The following is a 20,263-nucleotide window of genomic DNA, read 5'->3' as shown; positions in this document are numbered from 1 at the left end:
GCCCCTTCATCACGAAGATCATTTGTGGAGTCAGAAATTTGATGTTGGGAGAGGCCTGGCTTACAATCTCCAGTCTTGTTCATCCCAAAGGTGTTTGATGGGGCTGAGGTCCGGGCTCTGTGGGGCCGGTCATGTTTATCCCCTCCATTTCTATATGGAATTTGTGCTATGGGCACAATCGTATTCCATCAAAGCTTAAAGTCTCTGTAAGAAAACAGCTGAACAGGTCCTGAATGGGAGTTATGTGTCACTGAGGTGGTTGGCCTCAATGACGTGAGTCCTAGTTGTGTCACTGGGGTGGTTAGCCTCAGTTACGTGAGTGAAGACTGCAGCAACAGACTGCTATGAAGTTTTTATTTAATGGGCCCAGATTTTTGGGTCCGGGTTTTGGGAGCGACCAGAAGAGCTGAGTGGGACTGGCCGCTCCCATACCTCCATTCTATGTTTTGATGGGACTATGTAAGACAGCTGAGCTGCCTCAGTGATGTCTTTGCGCGGAAGAAGGAAAGACCTGTTGTTTGCTGGTCAGTCTTTTGCTAGAGGCTGACTGAAAGTGGGCATTGCGTTAAATAGGTATCTGACAACTGTTTTTGTTTATTTTTGCCTTTGTGCCAAGGAAAGGCTGTTTTGGTTTGGTTTGTGATCCGTAACTGGTTATGGACATTTTAATAAACCAAATCCCTGTGTGTGCTCTGGAGGCTACCAAGGAGCGTGAATCCTTACATCGCCTGTCGCATGGCAGCTTGCATTGAAGTCTGTGGCAAGTGTGTTGCATTCTTCTAGTGACTGGCAACAAAATCCAACACTTTTGGAAACCTATGCGACACCTTAGGAAATCATTACATCCAATAGTGCAGTGTTTCACTGCGATTTCGCGACACATGTCCCCATGTAGCCACGGCCTTACATTAATGGTCACCAAAATCCTAATTTTTCTGTTTTGGTTTGCTTGATTCCTGCAAAATCCTTGCTGATTTTATTTATTTTTTTATGGTTCTGAAGGGTAAATTTTTTTTACAAAGTTATTATTCACTCTTCGTCTCACCTGTCTTGTCGTTTACAGTCTCTTCCGTCCAGCTCTGGTCTTCTTCTGTTCAGTCCTCACTTTTCGGCGCCTCCAGCACTCACTAGGTACACGGGGCACATTAAACTCACATCAAATAAATTTGTGTCTGCCGAATCTGAATTTCAGCAGATTTTCTAATCTTTACACGCAGCTCGTTAAGTGCGAGAATTAATTTGTTTTAAGAGTGGAAAGTCAAGCCTGATTATTTCCAAAAACAGTGCCACACCTTTTTTATAGGTTGTGGCTTTAATTGCAAGTGAGATTCATGGAAGTGAATGGGGTTGAGCTGAAATTCCACGTATAGCCTATGGTCAGGTGTGGCGCTGTTTTTGGAAGTAAGCAGCCAGTTGTAATTGCTTGTCGCATAATGTAACATCAGTACAAATTAGCCATAAATCCAGGAAAAGCCAAGTAAACCGTCCTCTGCAAAGTGCAGCATGCATGGAGCTGCTATTTTCACAAGCTCGATATTTAAAGGAAACCTCTCAGTCTGTTTATGTTGCCCAAGTTATGGAAAGCCTGAATAAGAGACTGGTTGCACGACTTCAGCTGGGTAGGTTCACACGACCGATGTGAGAAAAACAGTCCGATTATATGAACTCGGTGTTGATCAGAGTGTCATTAGTTTTTCTCAGACGTGGAGAGAAAAAAAAAGTTTCTCCACCTTCTTCACTCTGTCACTCCATGAAAATCAGACTGCACTCGGATGTCATCTGAGTGCGGTCTGACTTTTTTTTTTTTTTCCATGGACCCATACACTTGCAATGTTGATTTTTCTCCAACACTCGGATCAAACTTGGTCATGTCTCAATTTTTTTTTCCCGCGGTCGGCTCGGTCCAAGGAAACAATGGACACGTGCTGAGCCCCGTAGAGTATCACAGGTGCGAGTGCTAGCAGTGAAAACCACGGCTAGCACAAGGACATCAGTCGGGCATGAGAACTTTCTGAAATTCTGCAGTGTTTCAAGGGAAAAGTCCTTTAAGGGTATGAGCAAAAGTTCTGGACCTCTTGGTAGGAAAAACGCAGCTGCAAAAAATGTGTTTTGGTGCATTTTTGCGCCACATGTTTTTACTGATTTGAGAGAAGTCAGTGGTCAAAAACGCGCCGTGAAATGACACGCAGCGGATTATTTTCTGCACCAAATCTGCAAATCAAAACTAAGCAACGTGCGCATGACACGCCAGGTTTCTCATTCATTTTACTGGCATCAGGATTGTTTCAGGGTTTTTTTTTTTTGTTTTTTTTTAGAAAATCTGCATGGCAAAAACACACAAAATCTGCAAATTTGGCTGGAGATCATCTCCATAGATGGAGTTAGTCCAGTGTTGCCCTTTGCCAGATTCTCCTCCCATTGCTTTAGCTGATTGACAGGTCTTTCCCTGTCAATCACTTATAGCGGCGCTGGGAATAGCCGGCCAGGGACGGCGCCGGACTGGTCCCATCTCTGGCGATGATTTCCCCTGAAACTCCAGAGAAAAAAAAATGGACCCGGCTTTAATTATGTGGCCAATATGTGACCCATTCTGCCCGTGGTTTTGGCAACATGAACAGATTGACAGGTTCCCTTGAAGATTTCTCGACTATGAAGTCAAGGTATATAATATTAATTTAGAACGGTTACACCCCAACAATATGCAAAGGTTTAACATGGATCAATACTGGCAAACGTCACTTCCTGATCCACGATTACACAAGAGCTCACCGATGACACAGCGAAGTATGGCACCTGTGTGCCACCACAAGAAAATGCAGCTGATCCTCACTTCTATAGATCAGACATGAGAAAAGCCGCCCGGGAAAGAGGAAATGTTCAATTTTTGTAAACAGAGCTGAAAACAGATATTTATATATGTAAATAATGTAAATGTATCTCACCCCACACCTCCTAATACAGGTGTCCGTGTTCCCGCCCGCGCTGTGCCACTCTGGGCCATACATTACGATAGAAAAGTAACTGCACATCTTCTGCGCAGATTAAAGTCCAACAAACCCTCCGACTTCTGTGGAATCGGCCAAGCATCTATTGTGTATGGTGCCATTACTTGGGATGTCTGAAGTGGATGAGCTCAATAGAATAGAGGAGGCCAACCAATGATGATGCGCTCCTTACCGGGCATCACGCTGCTGAGACCCCCTGAGACCACTGGCAGCAGATTCCCCGGGGTGCCCCAACGGGTAATAAGTCATTATTCGATGACCATTGAAATGGCACACCAGATGGAGAGGTGCTCTCCTACATGGGGGTCATGAATATGGACCTACCCTACAAATTCAGAATTTTCTAACAGTGCGGACATATCATTGGTGCTACCTGTGCAGCCACCCAGGAGCCAAAGGGGTCCCATATGCACCCCCAAAATAGACGGAATTGTGCATAACGATGAGCTATTGGCCTGCAAAAGGCACACATTTTTGTTCTTGAGCAGGGATGGGACGTCTTCTGTCTGGTTCCGCCACCATTTAACAATGTATTTTAGATTGGTTTTCTCAGCCAGGGAAGGGACCAGGCAGCCATGTCATGTGTATGGAGCCCCATGTCTGTCCCACGACAGAAAGAAGGGTCAGACATGTTGAATTTCATGGCTCGATCCTTTTATACCCATGAGAAATAATGGATCGGCAGAACTGTCTGTCAGAAGCTTCTCCCCTCCTCATACTGAAAAAGCATGCACATTCAGACTGAGCGTACATGTATATGAAAAGGGGACAGGAGAGAGACGTGTCACACTAACGAGCAACTATCAAACTGATTGGTTCATTTTTCACAACCCTGTTTATTCTGAGGTTAGCTAATACACATGGGGTCCTTCATATAGGGGCTCATTCGCACGGTCAATTTTCGCATACGACTGCGATCCGTGTTTTTCATAGACTATCACAAGTACGAGTGCTATGGGGTCATCCACATGTCTGAATTTTTTTCCTGAACCGAGTGGTCCACAGAAAATATTGTAGATCTGTCAAGCGTTAGATCAAAATCTGCAATGCAAGTCTATGGGTCTGTGAAAAAAATGGACTGCGCTCGGATGACATCTGAGTGCAGCCTAATTTTCACGGACTGACAGAATGGAGAAGATGGAGAATTTTATTTATTTCATGCACCAGAAAATCGGATGAAACTCGCACCACACTCTGATCAGAATAATCGGTTCGATTTTCTCTGACATGAAAAGATCGGATGGCTGAATGAGGCCTAAGAGAGAAGGACCGACTAAAGAAAAAAGGGTATCCTCTGCTGATTGTGGCTCATGTCATCACACAGCCCATTCTGGGACGTGAGCTTGTTGCCTCTTTGACACCTTTTCACATCCCTTGCAAAAGGCCAAGATGACCCTCGAGCCAGTTCATGTGTAGTTTACATCATATATATGAATGAAAATTGCAGCTGACAGTATAAATGACTATCACAGCAATGCACATATAAAATAACTACTCAGCCGGCCATCACCCTGGTGCACTCCGTATACGGGAAGACTGCTCAGCGACACGGCACTGCACAATATACACAAGGGCTGCTGCATTCATTACCGCAGACGACCACTCTGCAGTCAGTGACCTGTAAACTTCCGAGGATCACTTATCAGCACATTGCAGATCGCTACTCTGTGACACACGTCTCTCTTCTGCTCTGCTGCATAGTATGCAAGCAGTACACAGTGTACTACGGGAGGGCAGTGTGTACTACGGGAGGGCAGTGTGTACTACGGGAGGGCAGTGTGTACTACGGGAGGGCAGTGTGTACTACGGGAGGGCAGTGTGTACTACGGGAGGGCAGTGTGTACTACGGGAGGGCAGTGTGTATTACGGGAGGGCAGTGTGTATTACGGGAGGGCAGTGTGTACTACGGGAGGGCAGTGTGTACTACGGGAGGGCAGTGTGTATTACGGGAGGGCAGTGTGTATTACGGGAGGGCAGTGTGTACTACGGGAGGGCAGTGTACTACGGGACTGCTTTGTGCCATACGGGGGAGGGCGTTGTACTACGCGAAGGCTCTGTGCCATACGGGGAAGGGCGCTGTACTGCGCCATACGGGGGAGGGCTATGTGCTGCGCGAGGGTGCTGTACTGCGCGAGGGCTCTGTGCCATACGGGGAAGGGCGCTGTACTGCGCCATACGGGGGAGGGCGCTGTGCTGCGCGAGGGCTCTGTGCCATACGGGGGAGGGCGCTGTACTGCGCGAGGGCTCTGTGCCATACGGGGGAGGGCGCTGTACTGCGCGAGGGCTCTGTGCCATACGGGGGAGGGCGCTGTACTGCGCGAGGGCTCTGTGCCATACGGGGGAGGGCGCTGTACTGCGCGAGGGCTCTGTGCCATACGGGGGGGGGGGGGGCGCTGTACTATAGTAGGCAACACACGTCACAGAATTACTGTGTGCAATACTGGCAATGATATCCTAGCATAGAAAGTATTGCATAAGGGTATGTGGACACGTTGCGAATCTGCGCGGATTTTTTCGCATCATGTGCACAGCAATTCTCAAATTCCCATTGACTATCACTGTTACTGTACTACACTGCATCCAAAAACGCTGCGGAAACCCATCAAAATCCGCAACGTGCGCACACAGCCTTGTACTGGTATCATGCAATATCCTACTGATACTGCCCTGCGTGCTGCAATACAGCCCTGGGTACACAGTACATGTATCAATTACTGACCTGTTTGTGCAAGAAATTATACTGAATCTTCTGTATGCAAATTCAGGTAATTAATACAGATTGCACTTAATGATATGCAAATAGCACATATGAATATGCAGCATAAATTCAGAGTCAGCAGACCTGGAGGGAACAGTTTGTTTCCTTAGTCAGTAATCACAGGACAAGCTCACCAGGACAGTGAAGGACTAGCAAATCCAATAGATGGGTTTTCCAGATATCCAATGGAGATGGGTGAATACATTTGCAGGACCCCAGACCACCAGATTGGAGCTATGTGAACTGCCCCCTACTTGCCGACATCCCCAGCGTCTATTCTGATTTGTAAGCCCAGTGAGAGGCCATTGTATATGTCACGCCAGGCCTACTAATCAGAAGAGGACTCTCTCGTCTCTGATATCTTGGGCTATAATGTAGGATCAGTGATCCTGGGAACAGCATTGCTTGGGAGAACAAGCCGATGAGGGTGGATGAAAGTTGCTCTGCTGATTACAGGGCTTGTACCCCAGCCGAAAACATTTGGTGGTCAGTTCAAAGACGAGTCCGTCAGTATGTTCTCTCCGAGAAATGCTCTTTAATCTTTTTAAAATGTCATTCCTGTTTTCTCCACAATAGATCAATCTTCCATTTTTCTTTTACTTCCGGACTCCAAAGTTCTTGATCTCACAAGATAAAGCGTGTGTTCCCCATTCAGAAAAAAATGAAATTAATTTTACCATGACTTTACATCATTCGACAAACTCTCGTTACGGATCGATGATGACTTTCCTGCGCCCCGCTGGCACAATATTTGGTGAAGCTCAGAACAATATATTCCCATGAGTTTATTGTACCCAACAACAAGGAGACCGGGCTAATAATCTGTAATAATTAACCCTTCTTATCTTATTACACCTGACAGATGTTCAGAACAAACACAAAGTAGACCCAGGGTGTGTGAGACATAACAGAAAACATGTCCGACAACTTCCTTCTTGGTCCCGATGAGTAAAGGTTGTGCCTTTCGAGTCTACACATTGCAGAAGTTCTCCTTTAATACCAATATTTAGGTGCATCTCGTAATTAATAACCTCATTAGGTCAAGCCATCAACATATGATCAGTGAGGGTCCTAACCCTCGGACCTTCACCAGACAACAAAACACAGGGAGAAGGGTAAGAGCACCGTCATTCTGCTACATGGCAGAGTTACCAACATTTCTGTTGGCAATTTCGAGACCTATTAATCCCACTGCAGGTTCTACCATGGACCTCCCATTTATGTAAACCCCAAACCCTTCTTGGCCCAGGACATCTCTAAATTTGCCAGGACTGTTTCTAAAAAAAAAAAAAATCAATACGGTCCTGGCAAATTCGGGACTGTTGGGAATTGATATGGATTGGTCTCACCCCCATGAATCCTACATGAATACTAAGGATCAGTGGAGGACATGCCATATGTTACCTGTGCAGCTGCACAATGGCCCAGAAGGTGAATGAGGGCCATTGTCTGCTTACAAATAGTTTTCATGTTCCTCTTTATTAGATTACACGCTCACAATTACTGGTGGATTGCTAGAGAGACATAAGTGGGTACTCCATGATGAACCATTGAAGAGCATGGGCCTCGTATACTGTTTTGCACAGGGGTCCTATGATATGCATGGCCACTTCTGCTAAGGATAAAGTTTGGAAAACCCATTAAGGTCCGTAAAGGGTGATTTCTTCCAGCAAGCACCTCAGATATCCAAGTCGCTGGCTGATAAAACCAGGGCAGCTCAGATGTCCGTGATCCACAGTATTCAATGTCCCGCTCTGTTTTCTGATTCTAGGACGGTAACGTCATGCCGTGCAGGTACTGTGTCAGTGATCGCTCCAGTTCTTCCTCTAATTACAAAGAAGCAATATACTAATTAAAGGCACAATTAATAATAAAAATAATACCGCCCATGCAGCAATCCTACCTACGGCACAAACTTTACATTGACCTTTCTGATGTTTGCAAATAGGCTTCCTTCAAGCGAGCGTCCCAGCGCGGCGCCCTGACATCCTTGTGCTTGACTGAATCCTTAATCTGAAATTCTCCCGCCACATAAATATTTAGTCCAGGGCTCCGAAGTTCAAGACTGTTTCTATATTTACACCAAAAATATATTTTATCAGCAGTATTTGATTTCTGTATAACTGGAGCCATGTACAGGATCCCTCCAGGGAGCACCGGACAAGACGGTGGAAGCAAACTTAGAGTGGAACTAAACTTTGAAAAGTTTTTCTTTTTTTCTTTGCATATGTCTTAAATGTTCTGTAGATTGGCATAGGTCCAGGTCCTGAGATCCCCACCGACTGCACAGAGGTGTTCAGCTCCTGCATGAGCCTGTGCATAGTGATGTACAGACCATAGACTTTATCAGGAGCTTACTGTTCTTGTGACTAGTTAAGCAAGTTGAAGATTAAATGATCTCTTAAAGGCCTAAAGTTACAGATGACACATTACTTTTGTATTTTATGGAAAAAAATATATTTTTATCTTTTACATTTAAAAAATTACAAGAATGAAAATGGGTTGATGCAAAAGTTTGGGCACCTTGCATGGTTAGTACCTAGTAGCACCCCTTTTTGAAAGTATCACAGCTTGTAAACATTTTTTGTAGCCAAAGAGTCTCTTCTTTCTTGTTTTGAGAGTTTTTCATCCATTTTTCCTTGGAACATTCTTCCACTTTTGTGGGATACCTAGGTCGTCTTGCATCCTCTGCTATTTTGAGGTCTATCCACAGATTTTCAATGATGTTCAGATCAGAGGACTGTGAGGGCCATTGTAAAACCTTCAGCTTGTGACTTGAGGTTGTCTATTGTGGATTTTGATGTGTGTTTAAGATCATTGTCCATCTGTAGAAGCCATCCTCTTCCTCTTTTAACCTTCAGCTTTTTTACAGATAGTGTTATGTTTGCATCAAGAATTTGTTGAAATTTTGTTGAATCCATTCTTCCCTCTACCCTTGAAATGTTCCCCCTGCCATTAGCTGCAAGCCAATCCAAAGCATGATTGATCCACCTATGATTAATGGTTGGTGAGATGTTCTTTTCCTGAAATTCTGTGCCCTTTTTTCTCCACACATACCTTTGATCATTGTGGCCACATAGTTCTATTTTACCCTCATCAGTCCATTGGGACTTGTTTCCAAAATTCATCAGGCTTGTTTAGATGTTCTTTTGCATACTTTCGACGCTGAATTTTATGGTGAGGACGCAGGAGAGGTTTTCTTCTGATGACTTTTCCATGAAGGCCATATTTGTGCAGGTGTCTCTGAACAGTAGAACAATGTACCACAACTCCAGAGTCTGCTAAATCTTTCTGAAGGTCTTTTGCAGTCAAGCGGGGGTTCTGATTTGCCTCTCTAGTAATTGCCTCTCTAGCAATTCCGTTGTTCCTAGTAACTGCCATTTATTAATTACATTTCGAACTGAGGAAAGGGCAACTTGAAAACTATTTTCTCTCATCTTATAGCCTTCTCCTGCTTTGTGGGCCTCCACCATTTTCATTTTCAGAGTGCTAGGCAGCTACTTAGAAGAACCCATGGCTGTTGGTTTTTGGCACAAGGTTAGAGGAGGCTGGGTTTTTATAAAGCTGGCCGATTCATCATCATCATCATCATCATCATCATCATCCATCATCATCCATCATTATCCATCATCATCATCATTGTCACGGATCCCTTCTCCGTGGTGAAACTAATTCGTCACATGCCCGCTCTCAACACGTGACTGCAAGGGTTAATCTATCTCCCCACTCTCAGTCCAGCATTCAACCTCTGTCCTATGCTGTAATGGGAGTATAAATCACACACCGACCCAGGCCACACACCCGCTCATACGCGCTGCCACCACTCATTGAACACACGGGCGATAAGTCCCAGAAATATTAATAATAATATTGTCTACCACTCATAAGGCTCACACACCTTAGGCTATGGATTCTTTTAGAACATTCAAGGTTCAACTTGTTAAAGTTTTATACTTTAATACAATGTACAATAACAAATTGTATTGTGGTACCGTGTTAGCCAGAAAAATCGACAGTAGGACATTTGCGAGGGGGTGGGAGGTGTGATGAGTCAATAGATAAGTCAAGGTAATCAAATTAGGCATTTTCTTACAAATGGAGAGGCAGTGGGAATAATGATATATATATATATATATATATATATATATATATATATATATATATATATATATATATATATATATATATATATATATATATATATATATATATACACATACAGTGTATATGTACACGTGTATATATATATATATGTATTTATAAAGATGACTAAGAACATTATTCCCACTGCCTCTCCATTTGTAAGAAAATGCCTAATTTGATTACCTTGACTTATCTATTGACTCATCACACCTCCCACCCCCTAACAAATGTCCTACTGTAGTATTCTTTAAATGTTGTGCTTGTCTCTTATTAATCTATTTGTAATCTTGCCTGAAGAAGGAGCCACTGTGCTCTGAAAGCTTGCAAGCATATTATTTTCTGGTTAGCCAATAAAGGTATCACTTTTAGAATACTTCTGTCATCATTGGGCAGAAAAGTATTCACATCGATACTTTAATACAAAAAGGTTCAGTGCTTACAGTAAGAAAAGGTATAAAAATATGATAATAAAAAGACATACAACTTATGCAAAACAGTATAAAAATAAACAGAAGAAAACTTAGATGATTTCTGTAACTGATAGTTTGCTTTCTGCTCCCTGAGGGGGTGTGAATGGAGTTGGTGGAACACATCAGCGTCTCAGGCTCCCCTCACATGTGAACACGTTTCTCTGTATACAGCCCTAATTTATAGCTTTGGTCTGGAGGTCAGGTTTCTAGACCAGCCCCTTAGGTTAATATCCTAATTGCTTGTTTTTTGATTGGACCATGGCCGCACCCTCCAATGAATATATTATTTTCTCTTGAGATCCTTTGTGTAAGGGTACCGTCACACAGTGCAATTTTGATCGCTACAACGGCACGATTCGTGACGTTCCAGCGATGCATTTACGATATCGCTGTGTCTGACACGCTACTGCGATCCGGATCCCCGCTGAGAATCGTACGTCGTAGCAGATCGTTTGAAACTTTCTTTCGTCGTCTAGTGTCCCGCTGTGGCGGCATGATTGCATTGTGTGACACAGGTTGTATACGATGTGCGCACAGTAACCAACGGCTTCTACATCGCAAATACGTCATGAAATTATCGCTCCAGCGCCGTGTATTGCAACGTGTGACCGCAGTATACGACGCTGGAGCGATACTTATACGACGCTGCAACGTCACGAATCGTGCCGTCGTAGCGATGAAAATGGCACTGTGTGACGGTACCCTAAAAGTTCTCACAGAGACACTATCAGGCCGTAATTAATATCTCTCTTCCAAGAGCTAGGAGGTGTCAAATGTTACCCTTCTTCTTGGCTTCCAGCAGGACTCCCTGGTGAGATTGGAGACAGAAGTCTACTTCTCTCAGGAAAGTACATATTAACACCCGCTTGCGACCTGCAGCTTTTCAAGACAGATGTTACGTTATTGCCAGTGACACAATAAATCTATACATAGTCCACTGCATATATATATATATATATATATATATATATATATATATATATATATATATATATATATATATATATATATATACACACACACCATATTTCACCACAATCATTATCCTTCATCACCCATCATTCATCGCCAATCATTCATCACCCACCATTCATCACCCATCATTCATCATCATTACCCATTATCATTATCCATCATTATCATCCATCATCATCATCTCCAACATCCAACAACAACCACCCATAACTCTGACAGGCTAATCAAGGTCTGAAACCTTGGTCAAAGTTATCTCCGCACACAAATATCCAATGATCCCCAAACTTTTGCATCTGTCCATTTTCCTTTTTGTAATTTTTTTAAAATAAAAAAACTAGCATTTTTTTGCTTAAAATACAAAGGAAATGTATCATCTTTAACTTTAGGCCTTTTAGAGATCAGTTCGTATTCAACTTGCTTAACTGTTCATAATAAGAGTAATTTTGACCAGGGTTGCCCAAACTTTTACATGCCAGTGTGTGTGTGTGTGTGTGTGTGTGTGTGTGTCTATGTGTGCGTGTCTATGTGTGTGTATATATGTGTATGTTCATATTTGTCTTGAGAGCCAAGGTTGACTTTCAGTTAACTTAAGCATCAGACTATATGCTGCCCATAAAAATGTATGGAGAGGGAAGACAGAAATAAGAAATTGGGTCAAAAAAACAAAAACAAGGAAGCTACCAAGAGAGGGAAGCTGTTGCTGTTTTCTAACAAATATTTTCTCTCATCTCAGTGCTGGATTCACAACTACACTGCTCAGTACCACTGTTTAATGTCCTCCATACTGCTACTCCTGATTATGTGCTACATATGGAGAGGGAAGGGAGAAATGGTAATGGAGGTAAAAAAGAAGGTTGTAACCAAGAGAGAAATACAGATGCTGTTTTCTAGGTAGCATTTTCACTCATCCCAGTGCTGGATTCACAGCTACACTGCTCAGTACTAGTTTTTAATGTCCTAGGAAGCGTTTTATCTCATCTAAGTGCTGGATTCTCAACTGCACTGCTCAGTACCGCTGTTTAATGTCATCCATGCTGCTACTCCTTATCATGCGCTACATATGGAGAGGGACGGGAGAAACAAAGGGGTAAAAAAAAAGGAAGCTACCGAGATTCTGCTGTTGTTTAGGAAGTGTTTTCTCTCATTTTCATTGCTGGGCTCACAGGTACACTGCTCAGTCATGCTGTATACTATCCGTCCTTCATACTGATGCTTCTTCTGATCATGTGCAATATAGAGATAGGAGAGCAGTGATCCCTCATCGCTCTGAGTGCATTGTATGGAAGATGTAGCAGGTAGTCTGCACTTGCTAGATAAGAGACAACTGAAAATTAGAGCCTGCAGAAAACAATAGTCTGCACGGTATACTAGAAAAATTAATACAAATTAAAAAAAAAAACAGGTTAGACGCAAAAGTTAGCTGCAATTCATTGAATATTCAGCTGCTTAAGGGGCATTACAAAAGGCTCACTTAAATTTTGCATTGTTGTCCCGAGTTTCACAATTATTCAGTTGCCGTAGAAACCAGATGTCCAGGGTCTTAGAAGCCCCGCATACACAAAAAATAATTTGTATGTTTTCATTTTACAGCATCTTAAAATGAGTTTTCTCAATAATGGCTCATTAACAAGGACACTTTCTCTACATTGTACACGCACGGGTGAGCACAAACGCCCACGTACGCAGACGCATGTGGCCAGTGATCCAGAGATCCCTTCTGTGTCTTATCCTCGCAGAATACAAGGAAACCTCACACAATGTGCAGAAGTGCGAGTGGCCTCCACACTTACATCCAATTAAAGTCAGTTCCACTGAGTCAAGGGAAAGTGGCCCCTTGGGCGCATTAATGGAGGAAGCAGAGCATTTTATTTCTTACCTAGTTAATTTATATATTGGTTCATGGAAGGTGAATATTATATCAAAGTTCAGGTCTTCCGCATAGGTGGACAGGTTGGGATTGTAACATTCCGTTTTTCACATATTGTGTGAATTATGTTCGCATTGTGCTCTGGTCTATGAAATTGGATAGTTGAGTGTACTTAAAGGGTTATTTTAACCTTGGTCCACAAGATAGGCAATGTCTTGCTGATCGTTGGGAGGCTGACCGCTGGGACTCCCACCAAATGTGAGAAAAGGACTCTGAACTGTCCGGTTGGAATGGAGCAATGGCCACACGTATGCTTCTGCTCCTTCCATTTTCTATAGGGCTGCTGGACTGACAAAGTACTTCCAGCAGTCCAATAGTTAATAGATGGAGCAGGGACACACATTCACGACCAGCGCCAATTTTAACAAGGTCCCAGTGGTCAAACCCCCATCTCATCATCAAATAATCACCTTTTCTATGGTTAGGTGATAACTCCCACTTAATGTTGGCTATAACACTGTAACCCGTATTGAAATAACCAAAGCAGCACTGAGTGTACATATATACAGTACTGGTATTGATGGAAATACTGTACCTTTTGCCTGTTTTTAACAACTGATGGTGGTGAGGATATAGCAGTAGATATAGTCCACCAAACTTTGATTTTGATGGGGTTTGACACCCATCGGATGTGTATTTGGGGCTCCCAATTCGTAACTGATGACGTGGAAGTTAAGGATCATCATGGTCCTTGTCCTGTAGAATAACAACCATGACAATGGTGTAGCTTTTTGCAAGTTCTTTCATTCACGTCTTTGGGACTGTTAATCAAGTGAAACTTTAGAGTATTTTTTTAAAACTATTGATCGACCTTGAATTTTTATAATCTACTTCATTACCTTATTTTGCTTCCTTCACTCCTGAACTCCCTGCTGAAAGTGCTGTTTTAACTGCCTACTTCATGCGTTATTAGAAGCTTCTTGGAACTACTGCTTTACGAAGAGCACTATTCAGAAACACTGTCCTGTTTTAGCTTCTCTACTCCCGTTCACCATATTAAGACGCAGAAATGTTTCTAAATTGTGCTTTGAATAGGGATTACTGCGAAGGCATTAGTTCAAAGCAGCTTCTTAACTAAGCAGTTAAAACAGTACTTTCTGCACTGCTATATCAAGGAGAATACAAGTATTTACCAAAACAAACATGTCCTTAAAGAGTGACTAAAGTTTAGGTACTCTTTGAAGAGGACCCATCACCTCTCCTAACATATATATATATATATATATATATATATATATATATATATATATATATATATATATATATATATATATATATATATATATATATATATATATATATATATATATTATATTTATTTTTTTAAGTAAATACGTGTGTTCACCATGATTTAACAATGCTGGTGCATTTTTTTTTTTAGACTACTATGTTTTGCTTTTTCTTTTCTATTTCTCTTATTAACTTATATAAATTAACCGCTCTATTATCAGTTGGTAGGATGTCCCTGCGCTGCCTGCCATTGTCCAGTCAAGTCGTGTCGTGAAGAATAGCACCCAGTTTTCAGTTTATGTAGGCATTTCTGGAAGAAGTAATGGAGGGATATCACAAAACCGAGTTCTGACAAAAAAATGTTCCAGACTTCTTTTATGAGAAGTAATAGTAATTGCTAAATTGGTCACTTATCCTTGCAATAGAGGAGTCCCGTACTCCACTCTGTTCACTGGCGGACACAGACAGAAGAGGGCCCCTGTGCAAGAGCAATATATGGGCCCTTCCAAGTCCAATAGCTCCTCATAATGCACAATTGCACCTGCTTTCGGGGTGGTCGTGGCCACTTACACTTAGCACTAATGGTATGTAATCTCCTGACTCTGTGCACACTTGGTGCAACCCTCCACAAGGTTGTAGCAATGCAGAGAGATCCAGAAACTAGGGCACCAGACGTCCTCCTTGCGCTAACTTTTTTGATACAGAAAAATCGCAACGTTTCGACCATGAAGGACCTTTAACAAGCTATGCATATCTGTTTTTTTATGACTTGATAAAGGCCCTGCACTGCCAAAGAGTTGTGATATGTTAGTACTAATATAGCTGCCAAAAGGAGGACGTTTAGTACCTTGGTTCCGGGGGTTTTCTGCTAAATCGGACATGTCGGCAAAGGTGACAGATCCTCTTTAATTAGGGTTTAACCATTATCATGGTCAAGATTGTTGTATGTGCAGCCCTTGTTTTTAGCTGTTATATTCTTATTTTATATGGTTTTTATAGAGTAACTCTTTTTTTTATTTTTGCAACCTCCTGATATGTAATGAGATTAGATTGGTGGTGGTCGAAGTAATGCAACATCCACTGATCGCTAAAACAAAGGGGCAGAGGACCCAACTGAGCTTGGCTGGTGGAGCTCAAGTTCTTCCCCATTGTTTCAGTGATTATGGGGTTCTCCCACACCCACCAATCAAATCTTCTGAAATTTTAGAAGTTTGTTAAAATGGCAGGTACCCTCTAGTGCAATTATTGCTGTGTTTATATACATCTGATGACAATAGAAGAACCTTGCGTCTGATCCGTCTTCTTCTTTCTCTCCACAGCTTGCTCTGAGGATGCCAGCACGAGTTTATACTTTGTGAACACTTCTTTGCTGCAGATCACATTCTCCAGCACAGTGGGGGTGTTCATCCCCTGCCCTGCAGCTGGATCTCCCAGCGCCACCCTACGATGGTACCTGGGGACAGGAGATGACATTTATGATGTGCCTCACATTAGGCACGTCCACGCCAATGGCACACTCCAACTCTACCCCTTTTCTCAGTCCGCTTTTAATAGCTTTATACATGACAATGACTATTTCTGTACGGCAGAGAACTCCGCTGGCAAAATCCGGAGTCCAAACATCCGCGTCAAAGCTGGTAAGTGGCACTGATATTTGTAGTGGCGGAAAAAGTTATAGATAAGTGAGAAGTTGTAACATATATGGATTTCAAAGTGACATTACGTGTCCGAGAGGATCATAGAATCCGACGACTGAGACCCCCACAACTCTGATCAAAGTCTTATGCGAATAATCGGTCCTTTTTTATCGAACGTGTGAATGAGCCCTTATAGTCTATGGGGCAGTTCATATGTCCGTGGTTCACGCAAAATCACGGAGTCATGACTGATTTCTCTGATCAAACTCACCAATACAAGTCTAGGGGTCCATGAAAAAAATCGGACAGCACTCGGACTATAATAATGGCCTTATTCTTGGGTTGTCGAGAGAGCGGTCCAAAAAGTGTAGAGATTGTTGCTTTGCAGTAACCATGAAAAGGACACAAAAAGATACAAAGTAATTGAAAGTTCCTAGAGATACAGTTGGATGCATAGTTGGCAAGTTTGTGAGTTTTGCTAATAAATCTAATCTGCAATGGGGGTTGATTAATTTCGATTGCAGCTGTAAATTTCTCAATGTTGATGCTTGTGAATGTTCATCTGGTTGTCCCACCCTTGTACATCCCGTTTGGCAAACATGGCCATACGCGTCTAGTAACAATGAATATTGCACAAGTAGAGACTGGCGGGCACCACTACAAGGGATCACCCATCACATGCCCAAAGTACATATAAATGAAAAACTAAGAAGAAGGAGGCATGTATAAGGTGGGGATCACCATTACAAAAGTCATATAAATGTAATAAATTTTATTAGAAAATCTAGGCACACAACACTACAAAAAACTTTAAAAACACATAAAACAACCATAGAAATGGTAAGTACAAAGACCCATAATAGGGTCAAAAACCCTGGTTCGAACCACCCCTGTATATAATATTAAACCTCAATGTGATGCACTGAACATATAAATGACATGCAGTCCTGAAAGATATATTGAAATTAGCAAACCTATATTTGCACCTAAATAAAGGGCATATCCATTCAAGTGTGCTCAAACAACAATATGGCTAGAGCAGAAGTGGTGCGTAAGGCAGGTATAGATGTAAGCACCCTATATGAGGCAACAATCCTAAATATAGATATAGCAGCATAAGCAAACCTATACTTACACCTAGGCTAAGAACATGTCCGTTCAGATATGCCCATACAACAAATGGCCAAAGCAAGGATGATGCATTAGGCAGATAAAGATGCCTGAGCCCTATATAGAGCAACGGGCATCAAAGAAATGCTGTGGGGCAAGCAAAGGGGGTGGAAAGCCAGGGCACAAAACGCCCAACGCGTGTCGCCAGTAAATCTGGCTTCCTCAGGGGCAATGGATGTAGTGTAGGAGCCGATATTATAAATACCTGTTGATTAAACCAGACCGGGGGCAGCTGGTGCCAGATAGTTAGCACATGCGGCATACTACTGTCGAGCCGGAGAAACCGGAAGTGATGTAAAACGCCGGCGTCTGCGCAGTATTGCAGAACATCAAAAAAAGAAGAAAGAAACATCACTTCTTTCTGAGTGCGAGCTATCCGAGAGAGCGCATGCGCCAGGCAGCCAGAGTAAATGCCGGCATCGGCGCAGTGGAGCAAAGCCACAAAGGGGAAAGAGTATTTTAAATGCGGACAGCAGGCAAGTGCGCAGGCGCCAATCGGCGCCTGCGCACCTACATATACAAGGTCCGCAAAGAGTCTCTCGGCCGAGAGAAGAAGGATACAATGGGAAGAATTCCCCACTAAGTGCCCAAAACAAAGGGGGGGGGGGGGGGGAAGGAAAGAGGCAAGGGTATACAGTTAGCTTATATCTAACCCTAATTAAATGGCATTATATAGATAGTAGCTTAATACCATGATAATTTGTTTTATTAGAAGAACACTAAAAAGTTACTAAATTAACATCCTAAATCTGGAGGACAGATATTGAAAAAAAGAAGGCACAAGTAATAATAAGGATATAACAATACCTGTGAATAGTGGAGGACACACATACATAAATATATCCAAAAAAATGGAGATATACAGGCATATATACATAAATATGCAAATAAAGATGAACGTCCCAAGCATTACAGCTGTTTATAGTATCCCGAGAATAAAAGTTCCTCATTAAGTCCATGTGGAGCAAGGCTTTGAAGGTCATGGATCCATCTTGATTCACATCGTAACAATTTCTTCACTCTATCCCCGCCCCTAATATTCAATGGGACCATCTCCAGTCCCATAACCTTAAAGCCTCTGGTACGGCCATGATGAGTGTCCAAAAAATGAGTTGCTACTGATGAAACATTTTTGCCTTTTTCTCGATCCTTTTGGGCTGTGGAAATGTTGGATAAGTGCTGTTGGACCCTTCTCCTTAATTCTTGGGTCGTTTGGCCCACATAGATCTTAGGACACTCACATATTAAGGCATAAATCAAAGAACGGCTTTTGCAGTTGAAGAAAGATCTCTTAGGTTTGATCTGAAAAGGAAAAACAGATAGTGACAGGCCATCCTGAGCCACAGTGTATTGACACACATTGCAGCCTCCACAGGGGTAGGTACCATATGTCCTTGTACCCCTATTCAGTCTAGTAGTAGGACGGACGAAGTGGCTATGACATAACAAGTCCTTTAAATTGCTAGCCCTCCTGGCTATAAGTCTAGGAGTTTCTGCAATGTGGGGCTTTAGCTTGGGTTCGCTTAATAGGATCCCCCAATTGTGATTAAGGACTCTGTAAATGTCACCCCACTGGTTGTTAAATGTGGTAACAATCCCCAGGGGTCTGGAAGATTCCCGTGTTTGTCTTTGGAGGAGTCCAGTCCGTTCACTAATTTTTGCTCTCTCATATGCCGAGGAAATAATAGATTTTGGGTAGCCTCGATGTCTAAAACGGTCAGTCAATTTCCGGGCCTCTGAGTCAAAAGTAGCCTTTATACTGCAGTTTCTCCTTAAACGGAGAAATTGGCCAGTTGGTATGCCATTTTTTAAATGCCTAGGGTGGAAGCTGGAATAGTGCAGTAGGCTATTGGTCGCTGTTGGTTTGCGATAGAGAGTAGTGGTGATATACGAACCATCCAAGGTCAGCGTCAGGTCCAGGAACTCCACCGATGTCCGTGATAGATGTGAAGTAAGCCGGATATTGAAGGAGTTGTTGTTTAAATCTGTGAGGAAGAGATGATAGTCTTCCTCCGTGCCTGTCCAAAAAATTATGACATCATCAATGAACCGAAGCCATTTCTGGCAAAATTTCTTATAAGCTCCGTGTTCAAAGACCACCAACTCCTCCCACCACCCTAGAAATAAGTTTGCATAGGATGGTGCGCACCGTGCCCCCATGGCAGTGCCTTTGATTTGTCTATAAAAGGTTCCATCAAAGACAAAGTAGTTTTTGTCTAGGACAAAGAATAACAGATCTAAGATGAATTGATCGTGTCCTCTATCCCCCGTGCTACTGTGTTCTAGAAAGAATGAGACAGCCCTTAGACCTAGATCATGGTCGATGCTAGTATACAGGGACTCGACATCTAATGTGATTAGAAGAGTGCCAGATGGTAAGACTAGATCCTGAATTAACTGGATCAAATGAGACGAGTCCCTGATAAAAGATTTCAATGACATCGCCATGGGCTGTAAAAAGAAGTCCAGATACACACACGGTTTCTCAAAAAGACCACTTATGCCAGAAACAATTGGCCTACCTGGGGGGTTTTCCAACGATTTATGGACCTTAGGTAGTAAGTAAAAGGTCGGTACCACAGGATAGTCCGTTGTCAGGAAAGTCACTTCCTTTTTATTCAGGGTACCATGTTGTAATGCTAGTTCAAATAGACGATCAAGTTTCCTCTTAAAGACATCAGTAGGATCTTCAGGTAGACGTCTGTAGCATGTGAGATCCCCCAATTGTCGTTCCACCTCCTGCAAATAAAGGGAGTTAGGCCATAGAACAATGTTACCTCCCTTATCCGCCTCGCGGACCAGAAACTCCTTGTTTTTTCGTAGACCCAAAAGGGCCCTCTGTTCGGGTGGACTTAAATTCCCATTTTTATTACCGTCCACACGTAGAGTCTGTATTTCTCTGCAGATGTTGTTAAAGAATATCTGGACCGCCGGAAAAAGGGAGAGTG

The 20,263-nt window shown here is 42.7% G+C and overlaps 1 protein-coding gene across 8 annotated transcripts in view; it reads left to right on the top strand.

The window, feature by feature from the left end:
- DSCAML1 (DS cell adhesion molecule like 1) overlaps nucleotides 1-20,263 on the top strand; it is a 243,785-nt gene that overhangs the window by 26,085 nt on the left and 197,437 nt on the right. For all 8 annotated transcript variants that reach the window (XM_077249896.1, XM_077249895.1, XM_077249892.1 and 5 more), the window contains exon 2: nucleotides 15,828-16,145. In XM_077249896.1, the coding sequence (XP_077106011.1) occupies nucleotides 15,828-16,145 (318 nt within the window). The remainder of the gene's footprint in view (nucleotides 1-15,827; nucleotides 16,146-20,263) is intronic.

Source organism: Ranitomeya variabilis, chromosome 4, assembly GCF_051348905.1.
Source record: "Ranitomeya variabilis isolate aRanVar5 chromosome 4, aRanVar5.hap1, whole genome shotgun sequence".
Lineage (NCBI taxonomy): Eukaryota > Metazoa > Chordata > Amphibia > Anura > Dendrobatidae > Ranitomeya > Ranitomeya variabilis.
Note: the sequence above shows the minus strand (reverse complement) of the source record. Positions and strands in the feature narration are given on the sequence as shown.